The sequence below is a fragment of the Herpailurus yagouaroundi genome, unplaced genomic scaffold (genome assembly GCF_014898765.1).
Source record: "Herpailurus yagouaroundi ecotype Mexico unplaced genomic scaffold, PumYag 181, whole genome shotgun sequence".
Taxonomy (NCBI): Eukaryota; Metazoa; Chordata; class Mammalia; order Carnivora; family Felidae; genus Herpailurus; species Herpailurus yagouaroundi.
In genome coordinates, this window is record NW_024412412.1 from 3,723,312 (window position 1) to 3,749,800 (window position 26,489).

A 26,489-nucleotide genomic window follows, 5' to 3' on the forward strand; every position below is an offset into this window, starting at 1 on the left:
TACATCAGAGTGTGAAGAACTAACTTTTTTAAAGCCTTTTACATCTAGCTACAGACTGCTTATATTTAATGGAACATACATATCTTTCACAAAAGGACCTGAAGAGGGGACACATTTCTCTCATTTTTTTTAAGTTAAAAAAATTTTTTTTTAATATTTATTTATTGTTGAGAGAGACAGAGACAGAGCTTGAGTCAGGGAGGGGCAGAGCGAGAGGGAGACGCAGAATCCGAAGCAGGCTCCGGGGTCCAAGCTGTCAGCCCAGAGCCCGATACGGGGCTCGAACCCACAGATGGCGAGATCATGACCTGAGCCGAAGTCAGATGCCCAACCCACTGAGCCATCCAGGCGCCCCTCTCTCATTATTTTTAAAACTAAAATGATTTTTTATTTATCTATCCCAATTGTAAGATTTTTGTTCTAATTTAAATACTTAGCATTCATTTCCAGCATTCTTGGGCACTTCTCGTTTCAATGCATGCATGGTTTTTCTTTTCATAATCTGAAGCAAGCCCATGCTTTCGCATCTTTTCTCTGAGTTACCTCAAACCAACCAATTATAACGAGTAGCACCAGTAAAAAGAAAAAAAACTCCCCTGTGATGTCTATCCTATATCCCTCTCATTTTAAAGTAAATAGTGAACAAGTCAACAAAACCGCTGCAAACATACCTACACAAAGGAGCTGAGATTGGAGAAAAATTGAAAGTAACCCTAACCACCACGTGCAACTTCCTAGCTTGTCCAACAACCAGCAAATACCACCCCACACCTCCGCTGGGACACAATGGTGTTGCGGATTCTCACTTAGAAAAGCCGAGAATCATCGACCCCTGGCCATTTTCTTTGCCAGGTGAAAAAGATGAAGAGACACAAAGCATAGAGAAGGGGGGGCAGTAGACACAGGCGTCCAGGAACAGGATGGCAAAGAGTATATTCGCGCACGTGAGAGGGGCACAAGCAGTGAAGAAGAACGTTACAGAACTCACAATTTGAAGCCACAATCACACACTATACTTTCTGAGGTCACCTTTGATGCCAATCGGCAGAATGAGAAGCACAGGTCAAAATCTTTACACACCAGAGGCCGAGCCCAAATGGTTGCAGCAGCTAAATTTCTGTCTCACGGCAACTCTGTGAAGCAGGTGCTACTCACTGTTCATTGCAAAGAGGAATCTGACACGGTCACTGCTTATGTAACACAAGCAAGGGTCACGCTTGTAGTGACTGGAAACTGGATTAACCCACACCTCAGGATCCAAGCCGTCACCCACACGGACACATTTAAATTATTAGCTTCCCCTAATGCTTTTCATTCCTAGCACCCAGACAATAGATGGCCAAGGGTTGACGGTGTTTTGATGGAGAGAGAGGCCATCTCATTTCCAGGGAATTGAGTCACACATTACTGATCCATGGCAGGGAAAAGGAAGGAAGGAAGGAAGGAAGGAAGGAAGGAAGGAAGGAAGGAAGGAAAAGAGAGAGACTATGAAAACAACACTCAGTCTCATAATTTTTGTTAGTAAAGGTTCATCTTAAATAACGATCAATTTTCTTTTCCAAACATTACCCAAGGTTCCTTGTTACCAAATATTGTTTGTACATGAGCCAACACGCAAGGAGCAAATTGACCGATCCAGAGAATGTTAAAAAAAAAAAAAAAATCAACAGAAGGAAAAAAAACAATCTTGAGAGATGAGTTGGTACAAAGAATAAAATAAATTGTAATCAAGAGCAAATATTTTAAGAAATGCAAGTATAATGACTCATGGTTTGGGAATTCCCATTAAGGACAAATAGTAACCAATCCTTATTTTGTTTGAGAATAACGATTTGGAAGATGCCTCTTCTATGGAATTGGTCTGCCCTTTATTGTGTCCCTTTCAGACAGGCTACTGTTTCTGTGTGCAGATTTTCAGTGAGTATACATTGTTTTCTCTTATTTTCAAAAGAAAAAAAAATCTCAGCTACACTGACGGCCTTCGAGGCCATTAAGTCAGTCGTTTGAAAATAATATAATATTGAAAAACTTTTGATTACCTGGTTCTACTTTTCATGCAACTTCCAGGTAAGAGCCAGAGATTCACTTAAGAATATTAATTTCCTCATCCTCTTCAGAAATATCTTCCTTTACGATGTTCATTATTTAATTTTTTAATGCTCCTTGCAATCAGCTGAATCATGCAACTATATGGAGAAAACTCCAACAGTCCTTCCTCCTAATTCCTCCCTGTTCCAAATCTTCCCCAAACAAATGCAGGCTAACAATTCAGGTATTCTACAATTTCCCGAATGTTCACACCAGCCTGCATGTGTGTAGATACGTGTGCATATATGCAATGCACATACCAGCATGCATGTGTAGATACATGTGCATATACGCAACACGCATACGTGAGACATGCATCCTCAGACACACACACGTGCGTGCACGCCTAGGCAAGTACTTCAAAAACATTTTTTGCCAAAATGGGATTATACAGCATTTTCTTCCCTTTCCTATGTTGCGGAAATCCCTTCGTATCCATGCGTATAGGACTACACTAAATCTTTTTAATAGTACGAGCACTTTGAAAAAAACTATTTCTTTATGGTGTTGCTTGAAGCAAAATGGTACATGGCAATAGAACGAGAGGGTGTGTGTGTGTGTGTGTGTGTGTGTGTGCGTGTGTGTGAAGGCATAAGTTTGGCTCAATATCTCTCAACAGGCCGCACAGCACAATTTATTATTTTAATGAATTTATAGCAATCTACTCCTACTGAATCAGAAACTAAATTTTCTAGTACATGGAGAGCAGATTTCATCTCCCTGGGGTAAATGCACATTAATTAAGTTCACAGAGCCAATATATAAAATCAAAATGCCAAATTAATAAATTACAACTCACAGCAACTAGACTATTTTCATTGATACAACAGTCGTTTTTCTAACACGGGAGGCCTATATACGAAGGCAAATTGCAACCTGAAGGCTTCTTGCTTAAACATGGAATCCGAACAACAGAAATAAATAAGAGAAGCGATAGAAATCAGATAAAAGAACATCTGATGCCGCAGGTGAGCAAAGCTCATTCCATCAATCTACACACGTCATTCTGACCTTTCCGTTAGTTATGGAACTCCTGGGGACTTGATGGAGTCTATGAAATGTTTTCCACAGAAAAACACACACGCAAAATTGTGCATGTAATATCACAGCCTCATGGAAATTGAGATGATCCATGACCCCCAAATTAGCAGCGAGAGATAGAGTATAGGGACAGCCTCATAATGGATTGGATGATTAAAGTGGACTCCCTTCATCCACACCCCCAACAGGGATGACTGTTCAAGGGACTCTCAGACTCAACGATCTTGTAACCGAGTGCGCAACTCCTCTTGGTTGACCTTGACTGGACATGGCTTTGCCTCTGGCAATGTGTTTTGCTGCTGGCACTTATTTTAATTTCTATTCTTTCATTGGATGTATCAATAGCCATGGGTTATATATAAGCCTTGCTAGACTGTTTAAACTCATTTCTTTGTGACAGGTCCGCATCTCTTTTCTCCGCATCATCATTTGATTGCATTCACATTGTACTTTCAGAAAGTAATCATATTTCTCCCATGGTTGTGCTTTTCCGAAGTGTTAGTACTGATATTACTAACAGCAATAATTATTTTCAAGTGCCGTTCTAAAATCTTTGATTAGCGGTTCTCACGTAGCTACTGTTGAAAATCCCTGCAAATCAGGAAGAAGTGCATCTAGAGAAGGTCTGATATGAGGGCCAACAGCTCTGCTCGCTACAAGGTGAAAGTAGGTAAGCAAAGGTCACCCCACCAAAGGTCCATGTGTACCTGGGTTTGCCAACCCACACCATCTAAATAGTCAAGAGGAATGTGATTCTAGCAGTTCCTCATTTGTTTCAGCCTCTATTACTGTTATAAACTCAAGATAATGTTCGAGTGTCAGCTAATGGACAGCTAACCGCTGTTCCTTTGCCATCGCTTTCTTTAGTCAGAAATGCCTCTCTCTTTCCAGGTGGGTCATTCATGTTTCACGCTTTAATTCAAGTTGAGTTTGGATAATCACTTCAAGGGAGAAATAAATCAGGGCTGACATTCTAAATAAAGCTTTGAGCTTGAAGGGTAATAATCTAGCTGCTCTTTCTAAGTCCAGATCCACGCATGTTAAAGGAAAGAAAATTCTGCTTGAGGGAATGTGTCAGAGGGAAATGCCGAATATATTCAGTCAACGTGAGACACGTTGTTGATCCGGAGCCCCACCCCGGCCCCGGAGTTAATGACTTAGTGCAACCCGGATGCAAAGGTCTGCTTGGAGCCGAGTTTCCCTTCTCCGTGGTGAAAATCGAAGTGGTTGATTTGAAACCACCGAAACCACATGAAACCACATGAAAACGTTGGCCATTCACATCCACGAAATAAATGTATCATAAAAGAAATGAATCCATTTGAAGTTCTCACAAGTTTAATTTAATGGCCTATATTAAGTCCATTATCTTTTAAACATGAACAGTTTTAGCACAGCGTGGACCACCTTAACTCTTGGTCTTTAAATCACTCCAGTGCTGTTTTAGAAGCTTCTAGATGAGAGGATGTGTTAACCAGAGGGAGAATCAAATTCACATCAGTTAACTGGGACACTTATTGGTGGCTTTCCTTTTAGATATTGAGGGGACAAAATATGAAATACGGCAAGAAATTAAGTTCTGGTTGAATGCAGATTTCTTATCAAAAACTAGTTTTGAATATTTAGTTGGAGGCAAATGTCAAGGATTCAGGCTTTCCATTGGTGCCTGCTAGAATCTGTTAGAGTTAAGGGGCCAAAGACAGAGGAGCATGAGACGTGGTGTACCAAGCGTCAACTAAGGTCTGATGGCCAATGTGCTGTGGGGATTTGGAACTCACCAGCTCCACTTTGCCCCTCTCCTTGGATGGTTTCAGACGCTACGGCCATGATTCAAAAGCCAAAAGGGGACAAAATGGCGACATGGAGGCAGAAAAAAACAGAAAGCTACAGCTCATTTAATAGTCGAGTGAAAATAATTCAGCCTTTTCTTTCGGGATTTCTCAGAGGGAGTGGTGTAGGCCAGGGACGAAACCATGTAAACCTGACCCTCTGGCCTCTCCAGGCCCCCGTGAATCCTGAGGAGAATGGGGTCCTGGCATCTCCCCCTCCAGACACCCTTCCATCCACCTCCTCTTGCTGCTACCTTCCTAAAGATGGTACTTTGTTTTGCTCCATATGCTTGATTCTTCCTCACTCAGAAACACCCTCCTTTCACCCATCTTTCCAGAGAACTTCTGTTCCGTGCCTGATACAAGGAGGGCCTTTGACACATGAGGCTTTTCAACACTTCGTCTGAAATAGAGCCCAAGCATTAATTCCATAATGACCTGCACCTGGCCCCCAAGTGCAGCTGACCTTCCCTCTCGGCCTGACCTTGCCAAACACCAAGTACTCTCTATGCGCCATCGAATTCAGGCATTTTCTCCTTCGCTATGGCATCACAACCAACAAGCTTCTTTTCCTCTTTGTATTCCTATCACTTAGCTCAGCACTGGGTCTTTGCTCACTGGGAGATGCTCAGGGAAGGCTTACTAAATAAATGAGAGAAAGAATGAATGAGCACATCTGCGTGTCCATTCGCATAGCCACATACATATTCTCCGGTATATATACATGTGTGCATATACACACATATACAACATCCAAATGTATATGTATGTATCTGTATACGTATGTGTGCAAAAACACAATTCTCTGTGTGTATACACACATGTATAAAAGCACACTCAGGAGCATGCATTTGCACATGCGTACACAAATGAACTTAGGTATATGAGAGGATGTATGGGGAGTGGTTAAGAACCACAACTTCAGGAAATAGGTAGACTGTGTTTAATCTCTGCTTTCACAGTTTTGTAGCTAAGAGGTGTTTGCAAACGAAATTACTGTAAGTTACGACCTCATTTTCTCTATCTGATGATACTAGGTAACTTTACTTCACTTACAGGAATCTTGTGAGAATTTAATAAAAAATCTATACCGAGTTTATATCATACTACACACACACACACGTGTATCACCTATCTCTCATCTGTCTATCCGCAGATATACATATACCTTAGTAAGCAGAATGTAACTCTATAATTGATAGAATGGATAATTTTAAGACAAAAAAAAAAAAAACTTGGAAAAGAACAATTCCTTGAGAAGAGCATTTTATAACCCAGGGGAGGCTCTTAAAGCATTTTCATGGGCAATTGTTTTTTTCTCATTCCAGCTAATGAACTGTTTTGTATGAAACACAATTTCCTGCCACAAGCAAATGTTTACTATTTAGTATGTCAAAATCCTCCTCATTATATCACCAGTATCTGTTTCCTTCAAATAGATTCTGATGCTTTCAAATTCTTATATTTCATGCATAAAGGGTAAATGCAGTATATTCAAAGATGGGACCTTGGAAAGCAAATGGAAATGCCGAGTCCTTAAAATCAGTATCTTATGATCAAAATATATGACTGCCTACATTTGTGGTTAACAATTTTCCCTTTGCAGCTACCATGTCAGCCAGGATTTTTAAAGAAATATTAAAAAGAATAGTTTCCCACCATTTATCAATTTTGCCGTAGACAAGAATCAAGTAAAACCTTCCTTCTGTAACCAAACTTAAATATTCATGTCAAAATATGCCTATGATTTTCATTCTGATTTATTTAAAACACCTTCTGTCCCATACATAAAAAGCATTTGCTAATCGTTCAAAGAAAATATGGTTCTCAACCATTGGAATTACCCTACACGTTCGAACTATGCTGTATACAAGGAAACTATTCATTCTAGTGAGTACACATTGCCTCATTAATTTGAACCACAGAGCTGGTATTTTCTACTCAAATTCTATTTCACAGAAAATATGGAATTATTACAAACCAACCAAAGTCCACAAAGACATATTTCAACTGCAAAAATATCTAAAAGGTCAACCTAAATTATGGTAAATGATTTGTGAAAACTACATTTTTTTAAAAATTGAATCAAGAATAAAATGATTGAACATCAGTCTATAAAAGTTATGGAACAGTCTGTGAAATATCTGAATGATATCCAGGACAAAAATAAACACATACATTAACGAAGGAAAAGCCATTTAAAGATAAATCAGAATTCAAAATCAAAATAACTAAAATGTCAGGTTGACAAATTTTTATCATATATTCACAAGTGTTTCTAACATTCCATTTACTTTTGTCGCTAGGAAGAGAAACCATTAGAAATAGAAGCATCTTGGGGCACCTAGGTGGCTCAGTTGGTTAAGCATCAGACTTTGTTTGGCTCAGGTCCCTGAGTTCCTAAGTTGGAGCCCCTAGTCGGGCTCTGTGTGGACAGTTCAGAGACTGGAGCCTGCTTCAGATTCTGTATCTCCCTCTGTCTCTGCCCTCCCCACTCACACTCTGTTTCTCTCTCTCAAAAATAAATAAATACTAAATACAATTAAGAAATAGAGGCATCACAAAAAAGTAGAGGCATTTCCTTTCAAAAAGTGGAAAAAAATAAGAGTGACAGAGTGACAGGTTTGCTGGGGCACAGTCTCTAGATTTTCATGTCACCATATTGACTTGTTCTCCTTGTACCCAAGTCAAATGATTGCCATGCCTTACCATGGATCTTTGTCATCACATAATATTTACTATGTCTTGACATGCCACATTAAGTTTATGATTTCCTAAATGATAATTTTAATTCATACATAACCTTGATGAAAAAAATGAAATTTTTTTAAGTGATTGAAATCTCAGTGAAAAGTTGACAAACAGATATCTCTGAATAAATGCTACTTACATACATACTCCTTCAATATTGGGCAAATTTAAGAATTCTGATAGTAATCTATGTCATTGTAAGTTGTGTGTACTCTCGATATTTTCTGTTATAAATTTACCAAAAAATTACGCAATTTCTTTTGTTTATGGTAAAGAACAATGTTCAGTGATGCGACAAGCAAATGTAATATTACAAAACACTCTATTAAATTGGTAACTTCAACTATATTCTGTATTTATATGTTGAAATATGTTGATCTCACCAATAGTCTATAAATTTACTAAGACCCTTAAGGTCTCCGTATTTAGAGTTTCAATTACTGCAGATGAGCACTGTTACTGTGAAATTTATAAATATTTCCATTTAATTTCCAGGGTTAAATTCAATGACTGAATGCATTCATTAGAATTTTTAAATTATTGTTTTCATACTCATTATGTAGTATAATATTTTCATGCATGAATAATAATTTATGTAAATAATGCCCATTCTAAATTACTGCCAGAAAAGTACAAAGTTCAGTGCCCGGATTAAGCCTGTTATCAAGGTGATTATGTTTAGAGACAATTTAAAAGTTGAAAAGACTTTCTCCAATTTAAGCAAAGGTGCTTAAATTAAAAATTTAAACATCATTCTGGTAATACTAAATTCTAATTAGAACTAGAAAATATAGTACTAGTTTAAGACTACATAGCATTATGTTTTGAACAAGCTGATCTAGTGTTTTATATCTAAATCAAATTTCCTTTAGAGGTCTTGGATAAGACATCAGAATTTTATTATATGATTTGGTTTATATTAACTATATGATGGACAGGGTCATCAAAATAAAACCTCATGGAAAACAAGGAACCCTGAATCCCTCCAAGGATTCAATGTTCTGGTTCCAAAAAAAAAAAAAAAAAAAAAAAAAAAAAAAAATTAGATAATATTCTGACCATTATCATTGGTTCTGCTTTATATTTTATTTGAATAGGCATGTTTGTATATTTCATGCAGTATCAGTAGTGTTAATAAAATCCACCTTCTCCAGTGACATTGCCTTCAGCTGAATCTAATTTCACTCTGGGCACTTAGACTAGGGAGAAAGCAGTCGGTGCCCTAGTGAAAGCTTTACTCTCTTCTAGATAGATTCTTTAGTCTGTAATCCTCTGTTGAGACTACAGTTAACTTTGTTTATCCAGATAGTACACATTGATTTTCTCAGGAGACCTTTATGCTAATGGAGAAATATTTTTAAATACAGATGTTAAATATTATATAGAATTTTGGTTTTGCTGACAAAGCACTATCTTTTTTTTTTCCTTTCGAGAAAAAGGCTTGTGTCTGCTTGTAAATATCAGACTATATGATAGATATTTAAAATATAAATTTCAAAAAGAGCACGTCCACATAGCAACAGTTTTAAAACGCACATGTCACTTAGCTCCCAGCCCTATTCACTTTTCCACTCATTTTATAAAATAGCTCATAAGTATTTTTTCCAACAGAGACAATCTCACCAATCATGTGTTATATAAAATGACAACGAGCAATACCAACAAAAAATAGCCCAGAAAAGTCCATAGAATTACTCTTTTGACCATCACTCAACACCAACCAAGTCTCCGCAACATTTACCTTAGGAAATTGAGCAAAATGGAATATTAAAGTGCCAACTTTGTCTGGAAGCAGACGACAATTGTCACGGCTTCTGAAACAGGGAAGTGTTACCGACCTTCTGAGCAAATGTCAGATATGTTGACTGGACAAGGTAACTTCACAGGCAGCTAGGTAGGGTGCCTTAGAAACACTTTCACAATGTTGAGCGAAAAAGAAATTATGTGAAGTCAGTGTATGTGGAAACTGGTAGGCACGCACAGAGGCAAAAGTTAATAACAGCACCTATCGACCTTAAGTTGGCTTGTTACTCTCCAAATATGAAATGATTCCCCAACGGTAATGGACTTAAACACCTTTAAGTATATTAAATATACTCATGCCAGTTGATATTATATACATATATAGTATATAAGTATATGTACATGTATAATATATATGTATAGTATGATACATATATTTATATAATATGTTTATATACATAAATGCCCTGGCCTGAAAGATATTGCAGTAAGAATAGTAAACAATCCTAAATGTCATTACGCCCAAAACTTTAAATAAAAGCATGAATTTGTCTGTCTACCTATCTGTGCAAAAAACACACGCCACCCTTATGTTTTCTGGTAATTCTATAGTAACTAAATTCAACTGTGTAAAGCGCATGTAGATTTTATCTCTCCACAAAGAGTGATTTTTTTTCCCCCAAGTGCACTGAATACTCCAAATAAAAACATAGGCAGATGTGATCAACCCAGAAACAGGTAAATGGGATCTGCTGTAAATAGAGATTTGCCTAGACCCCTACCCACAGTCTATTTTCAATTCACAGGCTCCAGAGTTTATTTATGCTAAACATAATAGTCTTTGTTTTACCCATGAGAGCAAATCTTGAATACCTCTGTACAACAAGACTAAAACAGACACACCTCAGCATTTACGCTTAGAGTGTTACTAATTTCTTAAAACCGAATGCCTGAAGCGATCATCTCTATTATTCCCTCTCTCAAAGGGCGTACTCTCTTTCACCTTTTCAAAATTTTTGTCCCAAAGTAGTTCAGCGATATCAAGACTCCAAAGGGTACCAGGCACAAACTCTGGAAACACAAGCAAACTCCACATGCCTTCAAATGACCAAACGGCAAAACAAAATCATCTTCTCAATTAAAAGTTTCAGCTTGGACCAGAAAGACTCACGGAATGGAATTCTCTTTAATTAAGCACTAACTTCATTACTGGCTACCAAAAATTTTAAGACAACACTTCTGAATTGAAAATGATTTTTCACAGAAAAGCAGTCTTGCTAATTGGTATTCAAAATTTTCCAAACTTCTCCACTACATGTCAAAAGAAAAAACACTTCTCCAATTAAAAAGAGCGCTCCCGACAAAGGGAAATTGTAAACACAGGTTTTGTGCTGGGAAATTCGGCAATTAGACTAGACAGTGTTCTGCCATCATCAATATATAAATCTAGAATATAAACATCAAATATTTATAACATCCAACCACCTCTGAAAAAGCAGCTTGTATTTGCATTAGAATCTTTAATCCAGAGTGGCAAGGGTGAGGTCGTCTGGACAGTATGTGTGTGCAGAGCACATTAAATGTCCTACCTTCATACAGGGCTTTGAAACCTTGGGCACTCACGGCGAAGTCTGTTGTGAACCACAGCGCGAGGATAGATCCTGTGCTGACGATCGAGGACGGCAGCTGAAATCCCGATAATCTAAACCACAAAAAAATACATGAACATGGTTAAAAAGCCTAAATGTGTTATTCAAGCTTATTTGATGAAGTCACTGTGTTTCTTCTTTCCCTGCACTATGTCTGAGACACATCACGAAACAATTACAAGTTTCATACCCAAGGTGTTGCCAGGTGATTGAAATTAGGCACATTCAACTAATGGTTTATTTAAATAATTTTGGCAAAAATTCTTTCTTGAAGAAATTGTATAATGCGTAAGACAGGGAACGCAATGCAAAGGCATCCTCGTACGTGCTACCTGACAAAATATGATTTTGCACGTACTTTATTATTTTCCTCTTAATTTGTTAGATGGGCTGTCACATCTCATAGTCAATGTGCTTATTCTTACTATCTGCTCAAAATAAATCAGAGCTTTCTTGAAAAGAAAACATACTGGCCACAGCATAATAAACAAAAAACCTATTGTTCCCTTGAGCAGAGGTCAAATGAATTGATTTTAATTTGTGGTTTTCAAGACAAATCTTTTAGATTCTGAGATATGCTTTTCACCTATCACTAGGTTTACATATATTTAGAAATTTTAATGATGATAGAGTCAGCACTCTGAATGAGTGAACTAGCATAATAATATATACTTTATGCATAATGCGTTATAAAGTTACAGGTTTCCAAAAGGTCAAAGAGACACTTCATCGGTTTATTTTTTACCTAAAGTTTGCTAATTAAGTAGCTTGTCTCTAAATATGTGATTTAGTATAGTGAGAACACAAATCTCTGTCTGAACACAAATCCAAAAGGAGTAAGCCTGAATGTTCATTCCTTTTAGAGAAATTCTGATTTGCCAGTAAGTCTATGGGTATTAAATACCTAATTCCAGCTGCTGTAGGTTTTAGAATCAAACTAAAAACTTGTTAGGGGAAAATAACAAAACAATCGCCAATCACTAAACAGCATAATTCTAAATATCCCTGGATCGAAGAGGAAATGTCAAAGGAAATGAAAAACAAATACCTTGAAATGAATGAAAGTAAAAAGACAAGATAGCAAAAGTTAGAGGACTCAGCTAAGTGCTGAGAGGGAAATTAATAGTGTTAAAATATACAGTATAAAAGTGGAAAGATCTCATATTAGGAACCTAAGCTCCCATGTGAAGAACTTAGAAAATAGTGAAATAAACCTAAGGCAAGGAGAAGGCAATACATACAAGATAAAGGCAGAAATCAAAGAAACCTAAAACAGAAGAACAGAGAAAAACAATGAAACAAAAGCTAATTCTTTGAAATGATTGACAAAATTAACAACGATCTAGCAAGGCCCACACAAAAATTGTGTGTGTGTGGGGGGGTGGTAGAAGATATAAACACCGAATACCAGGAATAAAATAGCAAATATTACGAGAGACCACACAGACATAAAATAATAATGGAATACTATTTAAAAAATGCACACATAAATTTAACTTACATGAAATAGGCCATTTCCTATAAAAACACAAACTATCACAACTTTTTGAATACAAAATAGAAAATTTGAATAACCCTGTAACTCTTAAAACTCCCCCAAATAAATCTCCAGGGCCAGGTGGTTTTACAGGAGAATTCTACGCCATGAACTGAATGTTTGTGTCCCCCAAAAGTCATATATTGAAACTGAACTCCCAAGGTGATGATATTTGGAGCTGGGGCCTTTGGGTGGTAATTTACAGGCAGAGCCCCCATTAATGGGGTTAGCACCCTTATTAAGGAGACTCCAGAATCCCTTTAATATGCCCTCTGCCATGTGCGGACACAGCAAGAAGATGTTCTCTATGTAACAGAAAGCGCTCACACCAGACACCGAATCAGCTGGAACACGATCTTGAACTTCCCTGTCTCAAGACCCGTGAGAAGTAAATCTGTGTTATTTATAAGCCGCCTTGTCTATGCTATTCTGTTATACACAGACATCTACCCGAATGCACTAAGACATCTACCAAACATTTGAAAAGTTGGCACCAATTTTACACAGTCTCTTCCAGAAAACAGAAGTGGATGGCAACTTCCTTATGTGTTTTATGGCACTAATGTTACCCTGTAACTATGGACTGAACTGTTGCCCCCCAAATTCACATATTGAAGCCCTACCTCTCAATCTAATTGTATTTGGAGACAGGGCTTTTAGGAGTTAAGTAATATGAAATAAGGTCATGGGGTGAGGTCCTAATCTGATAGCATTCGTGGCTTCATAAAAGGAATAGAAAGAGAGATCCCCCCCCCCGCCCACCCCCATCATGCTTTCACTTAGCAGAAGCCATATGAGTACATGGAGAGAAGGCAGGTGTGTGCGAGCCAGGACCAGTCCTCACCAGAACCTGATGGTGCTGCACTCTGATACCAGATATCCAACCTCCAGGACTGTGAGAAAATATACTTCCTGTTGTTTAAGCTACTCAGTGGATGGTATTTCATTGTGGCCGCTCAAGCTAAATACCCCGATAGCAAATCGAACAAAACCTTTGCGAGACAACAATGGATCAGTAACTGTTCTCACACACATATAGATATGAACATTTTTAACAAAGTAAGAGCACACAGAGGCAACATATCACACGAATTCTCCAACATAACCAAGCGGTGTTTATTCCAGGGATGTAAGTAGCGTTCAGTATTTGAAAATCAATCAATATAATCTGCCAGCGCGACAGGCTAAAGAATGAAAACACAAGATCATGATAGTCTATGTAGAAAAAAGTATTGCATATACTTAAACACCCAATCGTGAGAAAACCTTCCAGTAAAATATGAATAGAGGAAAACTTCCCCAATTTGACAATGGGTATCTAAAAAAGAAAAAAATCTACAGCTAACATGATATTTAATGGTGTAAGACTGAATGCTTCCCCCTAAGACTGAGAACCCGGCAAAAACGTCTGTTCTTGTCACTTGTATCCAACATCGTGCTGGAAGATCTAGCCAGAGCAGGAAGCCAAGTGCAGAAAACAAATGCATATGGATCAGAACATAAGAAAGAAAATCGCCCCTCTTTGCAGAGGACACAATTATCTACATAGACGACATGGGGGAGTCCATAAGGAAACTCGTGGAGCTAATACTTGAACAAGTGCACAGGATGCAAAAGAACATACAAAATTCAACTGTATTTCTGATTCTAGAACTTAACACATGGAACCAAGATTAATTATTACAATGGCATTTATAATCATTCAAAAAAAATGCTTGGCTGTAACAAAACAGGTACAAAACGATACTCTCAAAACGGTGCTATGGTGACGGAAGATACCAGTAAGAAACTAAACAAATGGAGAAACATATCGTGCTAACAGACTGGAAGCCTCAACACTGTAAAGATATCAATTCTCCCCTAATTTATATACAGGTTTAACACTATTTCCATCAAAATCCCAACAAGATTTTTGGAAGATATACGCAAGATTCTTCTAAAATGGATATGGAAACCTCCCAAACCTCAATAGAATAGCTTAAATAATTTCAAAAGAAAGAAAGAAAGAAAGAAAGAAAGAAAGAAAGAAAGAAAGAAAGAAAGAAAGAAAGAAAGAAAGAAAGAAAGAAAGAAAGAAAGACCCACATAAATATGTTCCACTGATTTCAAGGTGCTAAGGCAATTCGGTGGAGTAAAGATAACCTTTTGACAAATGATGCTGGAATAAATAGACGTCCAGAGACGAAAATACCAAACGCAAAAATAAGCCTGTACCTAACTCTAATACCTTATATAATAATTAACTCAATATGGATCATGGACATAAATATAAAAGTATAAAAATTTAGAAAAAAGCATACAAGATAATCTAGGACTGACTGAAGATTTCCTAGACTGGACACCCAAAGCATAATCTATTAAAGGAAACACTGATACATCAGGTTTCATAAAAATTATTATTTTTTTTGTCAAAGACCCCATCGACTGGGGTCTAAAGACATGCTAAACACTGATAGAAAGTATCTACAAGCCTCATATCTGACAAAGGATAAGTGTCCAGAATATATAAAGAACATTAAAGACTCAACAGTGAAACAACAAACAATCCAATCAGAAAACAGGCAAAGAACATGAAGTCATTTTATGTAAAACAATATAGAGATGGCAAATGGGTACATGGAAAGATTCTCAACATCATTAGCCATTAGAGAAATGCAAATTAAAACCACAAAGAGGTGTCACTACTTATGTATTCAGAATGGCTAAAATAAAAAGTAGTGGCAATACGAAAGCTGGCAAGAATGTGGAGAAAATGGATTGTTCTTTTTTTAAAAAGTTGGTTTTTTTAATGTCTATGTATTTAGTTACTTTTTGAGAGAGAGAGAGAAAGAGCATGAGCGGGGAAGGGGCAGAGAGAAAGGGAGACACAGAATCTGAAACAGCTCCGGGCCCCGAGCTGTCAGCACAGAGCCCAGTGTGGGGCTTGAACCCACAAACCATGAAATCACAACCTGAGCTGAAGTCAGACTCTCAACTGACTGAACCACCCAGGTGCCCCATGATTGTTCATTTATCGTTAGTCGTCACAACCACTGTGGGAGCAGTGTGACAGGGGCTTAAAACATTAAATATGTACTAACCAAGCAATTGCTCTCCTCGACATTTACCCCAGAGAAATGAAGATTTATGTTCACACAAAACCGGCGCACAAATGTCTAGAGGAGCTTCATTCTTAGTAATCAAAAATTGGGAAATGTAGTAATTAAAACAGTATGGCACAGGTAAAAAATACACGCCTAGATCAGTGGAACAGAACAGAAAGCCCATAAATAAACTCACAATAATCTGGCCAATTAGTCTTCAACAAAGGAGGCAAGAATATACACTGGGGAAAAGACAGTCTTTTCAACAAATAGTGCTAGGAAAATTGGACAGCTATATGCAAAAGAATAAAACCGGACCACTTTGCTACAGTACACACAAAAGGAAATTTAGAATGGATAAAAGATCTACATGTGAGGCTCAAAATCATAAAACTCCTGGAAAAAAAAAAAAAAAACATAGGCAGTAATCTCTCGACATTGACCACAGTAACATTTTTCCAGATATGTCTCCTAAGGCAAAAGAAACAAAAGCAAAATTAAACTATTGGGACTGCACCAAAATAAAAACCTTTGCACAGTGAAGGAAGTCATCCTCAAAACAGAAAGGCAACCTACGGAATGAGAGAAAATATTTGTCAACGATATGTTCCGTAAGGAATTAATATTCAAAATATATAAAGAACTTATACAACTTAACACCAAAAAAAAAATGTGATTAAAACAAGGGCAGAAGACCTAAATAGACATTTTTCTAAAAACTAAATACAGATGGTCAAGAGACATGAAAAGATGCCCAGCATCCACAATCATTAGAAAAATGCAAATAAAAACCACAATGGTGGCTCAATTGGTTAAGTTACTGACTTCGGCTCAGGTCATGATCTTACGGTTCATGGGTTCAAGCCCTGCATCGGGCTCTGTGCTGACAGCTCAGAGCCTGGAGCCTCCTTGAGATTCTGAGTTTCCCTCTCTCTTCCCCTCCCCTGCTCATTCTCTCTGTCTCTCTCTCCCTCATAAATAAACATTAAAACACACGCGCACACACTCACTCCCAACGAGATCTCACTCTACAACAGTCAGAATACCTACAATCAAAAGACAAAATATGACAAGTGTTGGGGAAAATGTGGAGAAAAAGGAACCCTCCTGCACTCTTGGGGGGGATGTAAATGGATGAAAAAAAAAAGGGCAACACCCAAAAGGTTATAGACCATATGATTCCATTTTTCAAACATGCTTGAAATGGCAAGATTATCAAAAACAGGAAGAGAGAGTTTTTGCAGCCAGGAATGAAAAGGTAGTAGAGGTAGAAAGGAAGTGATTGCGGGTCTTAAAGAACCACATGAGGGATCCTCATGGCACAGCAACGTGGTATCCCCACTGATTCAATGTCAATGTTCTGTACGTTAGTGTCCTACAGTTTTGCGAGAAGTTACCTTTGTAAGAACTCAGCATAGAGTACCCAGAATCTCCCTGTGTTATTGCTTATGACTGCGTGGAAATCTAAAGAGTTTAATGAAGCAACAGATTAGAGGGTTTGGGACTGAGAAGCAGTCAATAAAATATTAACAGAAATGAAAATAATCAAAGTATTATAAAAAATAAGAAGAAAGTATTTAATAACAAAACAGTCTCCTCATTGGTTAAAAAATAAATTCAACAACAGTGTTGCGGATTATTTCAGCTAGTCACAGTCCATTTAGAAATTTTAAATACGTATTAGCATAAGTGTAGATATCGCATAATGTGGTAGCACTTTAAAATAAACACAAACTTAGGTTTCCTTTAACGCGTTTCATAAAGAATTGTGACTTTGAAAGAACACAAATAGTATTAATTCAAAAAGAAAAAAACAGTAACAAGATGCTAAGAGTTCTAAAAACAATGTTATATGACGACCTTTTGAGAATTTAGGGAAGTTTAGCGTGCACGATTGTTGATAAAATATATACACAGCATCTGTTTCAAATAGTTGAAATGAGATCAGTCTGTTCTCTGTATTTAAGAGTCTTAACGGTTTGCCCCCTCTCTGTTTTCAACTTATTTTTTTCTTCCCTTCCCCTATGTTCATCTGTTGCATGTCTTAAATTCCACATATGAGGGACCTCATATGCTATTTGTCTGACTTATTCTGCTTAGCATCATACACTCTAGATCCATCCATGCTGTGGCAAATGGCAAGATTTCATTCCTTTGGATCACTGAGTTGCATTCCATTGTACGTATATTTACATCTTCTTTCTCCATTCGTCAGCCATTTCTTCATCACACCAGCGGAGGAGTGTTTGGGAGTGAAGGATATTACAATCGGCCGCTAGCACATTCTTTCACTTCTCTGAAAATGTTCTGTTGAGAACACTCTTCACCATGTCACGTACATCCCTGCCATGTGGACCCTAAGGACTAATTTTACTGTTACCTAACTTTCTCTGAGAAATACCTGTTCTTATGAACAACAGGTCCATTTTTAACACCTAGTAACTCATGGAGCTGTTCAAGTATTTCTCTTAGCGTGGAATTAAAAACAAACAAATGAGCAAACCCACAACTCAGAGCCCAATTTCTGGCCTCTCCTAAGCAACATGTGAATTTGTAGAGTAGCCTCATTCCAGATTTGTCTTTCTTATGATTCTTATCTTGCTGCCAACCCAGTATCTTTCTACCTCGGTAAGTGACTTAAATTCTGGATACAGATTAATAAAGCGGTAAGTCAATGACAGCAAGCAAACAAGAAAATCAGATCAGCTTTTCTAGAAACCCCTTTTTCTATCAAACCCAACTGCCTACCAACATAGGAATGTATGACCTCTTCTTAACACGCTATGACTCAGAAAGGTGGTATTTCAGAGGACGCAGGTTATACTATATTTAAACCACTTTGAGATGGAATGAAAATCAAGCCACAAATACGTAGAGTCCATCTGTATAGTATCTGTTCTGCCATCATGTTGCCTAAAGAGACTAAACAGGCTTTCCTACATGGTGTGGCCAGCAGTTGGTCCAGCAGGCTGGGCCGTTACAGGGTCCATTTCACACAGAAGATGAGTCTACCCTAACATCCATGCCATGGCCACGCCTGGAGCAAACAACCCTATAATCCCTATTCAAAGAATCAAGTGTTTGTTCGTTTGTTTGTTTGTTTGTTTGTTTGTTTGTTTCTGGACATCCTAGCTGAACCATTTGCGGGAAGAAGAAAATAATTCGCAAAGGAGACAGGGTATGAGAACAGTCACAAGAAATTCATTTCAGTAAAAAACAAAGTGTAGCTAATATTGATCCAGACATACCTGCCTCTGCTTCTCTCTCTCTCCCCCCCCTCCCTCTTTTCCTCCCCCTCCCACCTCTTTTTCCAGTTACATCCCTGGTGTCCTATGAAATGTCATTTACTATATTTTCTGGGAGTAAGAGCAAGTAATTCCCGTTTCACATCCAACAATGTGGGAAAAAGACAGAACATGCCTGTGGATGTAGAGTGACAGTGATGTAAAGCAGGGGACATGGAAGGGGCCGCAGCTCCATATTCTTGGTGCCGGTCCACTCGGCAGAAACAGGAGTTTCAGAATTGAACAACCTTATTCCTTTTCCACCTCTCAAGAAATTACTAGGATGAACTGCATATAGAAACAGATCCTGAAAATTTCTACTACCCTAGCATTCAAGATACTCAAATCACTGAGACCAATGGAAGAATCTTGAACAGTAGATGTGGTAATGCTGATTAAGAAGGAGGAGGAGGAGGAGGGGGAGAGGGGGAGAGGAGGAGGAGGAGGAGGAGGAGGAGGAGGAGGAGGAGCAGAAGGAGAAGGAGGAGAAGGAGGAGGAGAAGGAGAAGGAGGAGAAGAAGGAGAAGGAGAAGGAGAAGGAGAAGGAGAAGGAGGAGGAGAAGGAGGAGAAGGAGGAGAAGGAGAAGCAAATTCAGTAAAAGCTAAGCAGAAGCAGATGACTGGTACGAGTGTGGTTTTTTTCCCAGAAATTAATGAGCAAGTTACGACTCCATCAAACAGACGCTCACTCCCAAATTACACACCGTACATACTGCCTAATCTATAGTGTTTGTGATTTCAAAATGTCAAATATCTTTAAAACTACAGTTTAGTTAAAATGTCAAGTAAATGCTTTAAGTAAATTAGGAAAAAAAGATCACTAAATCTTTTCTCTGTGAACGTAATTGCCTTAAAGACAATCTCTGCAAAGCCAATGTTGCCAAAATCACATTAATACTCCGTAATTGAGAGCATCACATTTCATACCATATGCCAGTGTGGATATCCTCATAATATACGTTATTAAAAAAAATCTTGGCCTAACAATAGGAGTAATATTAGAATCATACCCTAAGAGTTAGCAGTGATCCCAAAGATTAAGGTATTTTAAATTAATTTCCTCAGAAAGTGTCTCAGTTAACCACTGCCCGAGGCCTGTGTAAATACATCCAAGGCTGGGAACCAAAGACCCCACAAAGCAGTTAATTACACTATTTGGTAATTCAGAATTTTAATAATCCATCTCTGTCTGTGGTGCTCAAGTATTGGTCCTCTTACTATTACTGGGAAGAGTTTTCATGCCACAGAATAAAATATGAGGCTTTGCGCTTTCTTTAAAGAACATCCATTGTGTGGTTATTATTACTATTCTAAGATTTAGTGGCTCTCTGGTTGTTTTATTGCAGCCTGAGCATTACCATATGTTTAGTTTGAAGCACAACACTGGGTAACGAGAATCGATTTTTTTACTCATTCAAAATATTTCCTGGACATCGACCAGAGTCACGATCAGGATCAACACATTTAGGCATTCAAGAAGCTTATAGTCTAAAGTGAAGGATAAAAAAAAAAAAGACACGGAATATTCTGGAAGTGAATGAAAATAATCCACACAGAAGTGTCATAGCAGCCAGATTTGATGGTGGGGATACGGTGATATACATCAAGTTTTTGGTAACCAATGAATGTCCAACAAAATAAGAAATTCGTGATGGTCTCCAGTAACCCCAAAACTTCCTTTTCAGTGTTTAAAAAATAGTGCAGGAACTCAAACAGGTAGATATCACCCCTAAATTAAAAAAGGTATACAGGGCCGCCTGGGTGGCTCAGTCGGTTCAGCGTCCGACTTCGGCTCAGGTCATGATCTCATGGTTCGTGAGTTCCAGCCCCACACCAGGCTCTGAGGATCCTGTCTTGGATTCTGTGTCTCCCTCTCTCCCTACCCCTCCCTGCTCATGCTCTGTCTCTCTTTTCCTTAAAAATAAATAAACATTAAAAAAAAGTACACATTAGAATTTAAAAAGTGTTTTCCACCTCATCACATGATTAGGTAATAATTATATTACAAGGTGATAAAACTGCCTGTAAATAAAATGAACTATATTGTAATAGAAACAACAATCTCACAGTCACCTATCCATGTGGCAGAAAGACTGGGACTAATTTCGGCGTGACATATCCTTATGTTGAATAGTAAGAAAACAGAATGCATTGTTGGTGGATTGCTTAGTTTTAGATTTCCAGCTACCAGGCGTGCCCTTTGAAGTTAACTAATTATTTGCTGAAAGTTATTCAATGTCATGCATTAGAATTTTTCCAGGATTAGTTGTAGGTACAGAAGAGCGCTGTGTATTAGAGCAGAATTTTAAAGAAGTGACATTAAACATTAAATGTCAGTTATTTCAGCTCTTTATTTTATGGGGCAAAGAAATGATGATGAGAGAGACTCAATGACTTGGCCAGAGCCAGGCACACACCTAAAACTGAGCCCATCTTCCTTCCAAGCCACTGGTTCTGCCACTTGGCCATTTCAAGGTGATCTGTCCAGTGGGATAAAGTATTAAGATGTTCATTTATTTTCTCTTCCCCACCCTGCTTCCCCCACACTGGACCTTCTCCTTTTCAGAAAGTAATTACCTCTGAATGTAATGAGCAAAGAATCAAGTTCATGGCTTTTGAACAGGCTCTTGAAACGTGGAGCTTCGACAGCTCTGTTTATGGTTTAAAATGTCAGGGCTTAAGGCTCATGTCACAAACAGTAAATCTGAAAGAATACAGGATCATCCCCCTTCCGTAGAGACCTGATAGCGGTTTCGTGGTGCAGGGACGAGCACAGTTTGGGAAGCAAGAAGCAAGATGCGATCTGCAACATCGGCATGTCCCTGGGAGAACTGACGCAGGGAGAAGAACCTACCCAGCAAGGCTGATTCCTATTGATGGTGGAGCCCTGTGAGGGGGCTGCCCTCGTGAAGAGCCCCTCAGGCCAGAACAGGCCAGGCGCCGGGAGATGTGCGTGCAGGCAGCAGGGTATGTCTAAGTTCAAACAGCTCACGATGACACATCATAGCACAAGAGCAATCTTAAGACTCTGCAATCCAGGGCGCCTGGGGGGGCTCAGTCAGTTAGGTGTCCGACTCTTGATTTCAGCTCAGGTCATGATCTCACAGGTCATGAGTTCGAGCCCCGGGTCAGGCTCCATGCTTACAGTGCAGAGCCTGCTTGAGATTCTCTCTCTCTCTCTCTCTCTCTCTCTCTCTCCCTCCCTCCCTCCCTCCCTCTCAAAATAAAATAAATAAACTTAAAAAAAAAGAGTCTGCAATCCAAGAGAGGTAAAGAGGCAATTCCTTCATGGCCCTGAGTATATGAGAACACCTGAATGGTGTGGCCAGCTTGGCCGCTGCGAGCCTGTCTAGGCGCTCCCGACAAGGATCTACATGAATTCCATCTCAGATTGTGGCAGGAGAAGGCAGACACCGGGCTCCCCTTTTACTCCTGGCACTTTGGGGTCATGCACGACCCTTGGATTTAGGTACCGCCTAGAAAAGATCTCACACACACACACACGCTCACCCACCTACACTTACACATCCACACACACCCCACATACAACCACATCCCCACCACATGTTCATACACAAACACACTCACCCCTTCCTCCGCACACATCCACACTGAAATGACAGAATCTACCTAGACCGGACCAAATGAAAATTTCTGCCCTCACTCAGGGAGGAATCTGTGTAGAAATCACTATAAAATCCAATTAAAGAAATTATATGTTATGATCACATCTTAACTTCTGACCTTTCAAAATAATGCCTATTTATTTTTTCTGTTCTGCTCAACATATCACTTATTTCTAACAATTAAGACAAAATACACAAATCAACACACAGTATCGATTTCAATTACACATTTTTATCATAACATAGAGGCCATAAATATACACCTTCAAGCCTTTATGTAATTCTGGGTTGCTAAAAAAATTGTATTGGGTTTTAAACTCAGGGGCCATCGGTTTATTGAATCTTTCTTGGTCAAAGACTGAGTGAAATACTTTTACTTTCTTTAAGATTTTCAAAATGTTTTGGCCTCTGTGGAATGTCAGTAGATGGGCTCAGGTGTAAAGATATTTGAAGAAGCTACTGTATTTTCTTTTTACCGTACTTTACTTGGTCGTATTCTTCACTGTCATCAAGAAATTCAAGCTTCAAGTCTTGTTTTTACTAGACAAGCCCAAGTGGCGGACATGGCGTGAGCAGTCTGGACTGCTCGTCTCCCTTGACGAGTTCTCGTCACATCTATTTGCACTGGGTTTGATTCAGGAACCAGAAAGCGATTTAGTCATCTGGTTTTACTACTTTATCCTAGCCTGACACTGAGTTTCTAACAATGCTAAGTTGTGATTATTAGCAGACCAAGAGAGTCTAGAGGCAAAACATTTTGTTTTTTTAAATTTTTTTTTTCAACGTTTATTTATTTTGGGGACAGAGAGACACAGAGCATGAACGGGGGAGGGGCAGAGAGAGAGGGAGACACAGCATCGGAAGCAGGCTCCGGGCCATCAGCCCAGAGCCCGACGCGGGGCTGGAACTCACGGACCGCGAGATCGTGACCTGGCTGAAGTCGGACGCTCAACCGACTGCGCCACCCAGGCGCCCCGAGGTAAAATCCTGCCTTTACAAGAGCCTAAGAAAAGATTTCATGCTCTCCTGCTCTCCGCTCACTTAACGACAAGTAAATCACCAGAACCAGGAGAGGAGTCCACTTGAACAAAGGAAGATCGGGGCATCTTGTAGTAAGACAACTACCTCCTGTCCAATGAGTCAAGAGATCTCCTGTCGTCTAGTGCTTACTGGGAATTAAGCCATTCTAGGTAGCTTGTTATCTGCCTGTTAAGTGCTAACACAGAAGGAATATCTAAGTGAGTTACTGGTGCCATTGTGAAATAATTTTCCACACTAACTTCAGGAATAAAGAATCATGTCTAGCAGAGATATGTATTCGTATCTACATACCTAAGAATGAAGGGACATATACCTATGCAATAGCGTACTTTTGCTGTAATAGGCTAGAAAGGGTCCTCATAATTTATTTGATATAAATTGTTTTTAATGTTTATTTATTTTTCAGAGAGAGAGACAGAGCACGAGCAGGGGAGGAGCAGAGAGAGAGACACACACACACACACACACACACACACAGAATCCGAAATAAGCTCCAGGCTCCGAGGTGTCAGCACAGAGCCCGACACGGGGCTCGAACTCACAAACCGTGAGATCATGACCCGAGCTGAAGCCGGACACTCAACCGACTGAGCCACCCAGGCGCCCCTCATAATTTATTTGATAAAGTGCCTATATTCAAGTTGCTTTAAACAACATACATACTCCAGAAAATTCAGTGATTTTTTTTCACATCTATGAAGACTGACATGTATATAATTTACAGAGCTCTTAAAAACAAGAATTGAAAAGCACGCACGCACACACACACACACACAGTTGATGACATAAGTCATATTTAACTTTCTTATCCGAAGTTATGTGCAGGAGACAGATTGTGCTCTCTAAAAGGATCATATCTCTCTTACCTTAATGTATTTGATTACATTTTGAAAATGTCATGGTATTTCTAGCAGCCTTCTTGATAATGAGAATATTCTGTCTAATTTATCCTGATAATTTTGGCTTTGTTGCTTTTCAAAAGCTCTGTGCACGTGTACCTATAGATGTACGCGTGCACGCATATGCATGTACAAAGTATAGCTCTCATGAATGAGGGAACACCAACCTCCCTGGCTTCAAACTGTTTTATAAAGAGTGGGCGAGTTTGACTTTTTGCCTATTCTTTCAAGCGACTACAAAACATAAAGAAATTACTGTAATTTGATTTATAGAATCCAAGTTGGATCAGAGAGTTGAAAAACAGTAAGACTCCCTTCATCGCAGAGGACTGGGTGGGCATTGGAAGAGACCAAGTGTAGGCTACACATGAGAAAGGAATGAGGGACCTTGGCACTGGGTCCCCTAGGGCCGGACCCCCTAGGGTCAGAAGGAAAGGAAGCCCCTGAAGGCAGGCACAGGCTCACTGTGGTCCACGGCCACCCCAGGAGGGGACTGCAGCCCACTTGTTAAAATATCCTCATGACCCTCTCCCCTCAGAGAGGGACTAAACAAATAAGGGAATAAAACAAAACCATGGAAATTCTTTTAATTATACCGATTGCTCTGGTTCCAGAAAACAAGCCTCTGTGCAGCTCTATCCAGTGTGTCCCACTCTGGTCTGCCAATGCTATGGCAGAGCTAATTTTGTGAGTCGGATGCCACGTTTTTCCCAGGAGTTAGGTACAGGTCTCTCGCACGGTGTTCAGTGCTTTGGAGGAAAAATGTTCTAAAATCACATTTCTTGTTTTGGTGCCTAATCCTTTATAAATATAGCAATTAAACCACTGCATCTTTTTTTTTTTTTTTAACTTACAGCTTGCCTTCCTAAGAGATCTATGCCATAATAAATAATAATAACAAAGCTTTGAGCTCCACATGTACCACTCAACGGCTCATATCCTAGTCACTTAGTGTGTTTAGTGGGTTACTTCTTCCCAGGACCCTGAGCGGACCCTCATGTGGTCATGGTGACTTAGGACACTCGGTACACCTTATCACACTATTAAATATTTGCTCCTGAGAGAGCTCACTCGCTCTCAAGCGCTACAGTAATAAAAGTGCCTCTGGAAGAAAAAATAAATTTTTCCCAAGTTGCATTCTAAACAAATTTGCCAAGAATTAATTCCACTGATCCTCTTTTTCTATCGCTGCATCAAGTTATTTTGAGAAAGTTATTTCATAATTGCGGTGCCTGTAATACACTGGAAACAAAAATCTAAGCAGATTTTTGCCCCCAAGCATGAAAGACCATCCTCTCGATGTGACTTTATTGTGACAATAGAAACAGCATCATTTATAAACAACATTAAAATAGTAACGGCATTTTCCCACTCGTAAATATGATTGTAAGTACTTTACTCCAGTGTTCTCCTCGACTCCGGAGCCTTCTGTGCCATTGACATCATCTCCACTGAGTGATAAGGATCCATAAATTGTCTTTCTAGCGCAAAATCCTTTAGGAGGATTTTTCCAGCAAGATCTTTTCCATCTGTTTAAACCAGATACACCACGGTTGCATGTTAGGGTGTTAGACAAGCGCTGTGCTACCTAGAACACTCACAAGGTCCCTGCTTTATTTTCTCATCTGACGGGTACTGTATTCAATGCTCATCTAACACACAGCCTGACCGTGAAAGATCAGCCAAGGCCCCCTTTGAATCCCTGGTTGGCAGGTGACGGGATTAGGCAATCATCTAGAGTTTCTTAGAGTCTCAATGATATTAGGAAAATCACTCAAGGACCTGATAAAAGATGTGTACACGTACTTATTTTACTGTGATATCTGACCCAGAATAATTTGAAACTGAGATTTCATTCTTGATTGTGAACCTAACTTCCATAAAACTGAAATTCAAACCCAGTAGTTAGGTGGAATCC

The 26,489-nt window shown here is 39.0% G+C and overlaps 1 protein-coding gene across 1 annotated transcript in view; it reads right to left on the reverse strand.

Annotated features, from left to right (window-relative positions):
- Positions 1–26,489, reverse strand: part of CSMD1 (CUB and Sushi multiple domains 1) — a 1,645,367-nt gene that overhangs the window by 1,399,927 nt on the left and 218,951 nt on the right. The window contains exon 2 of the mRNA XM_040490416.1: positions 11,042–11,154. Within this exon, the coding sequence (XP_040346350.1) occupies positions 11,042–11,154 (113 nt within the window). The remainder of the gene's footprint in view (positions 1–11,041; positions 11,155–26,489) is intronic.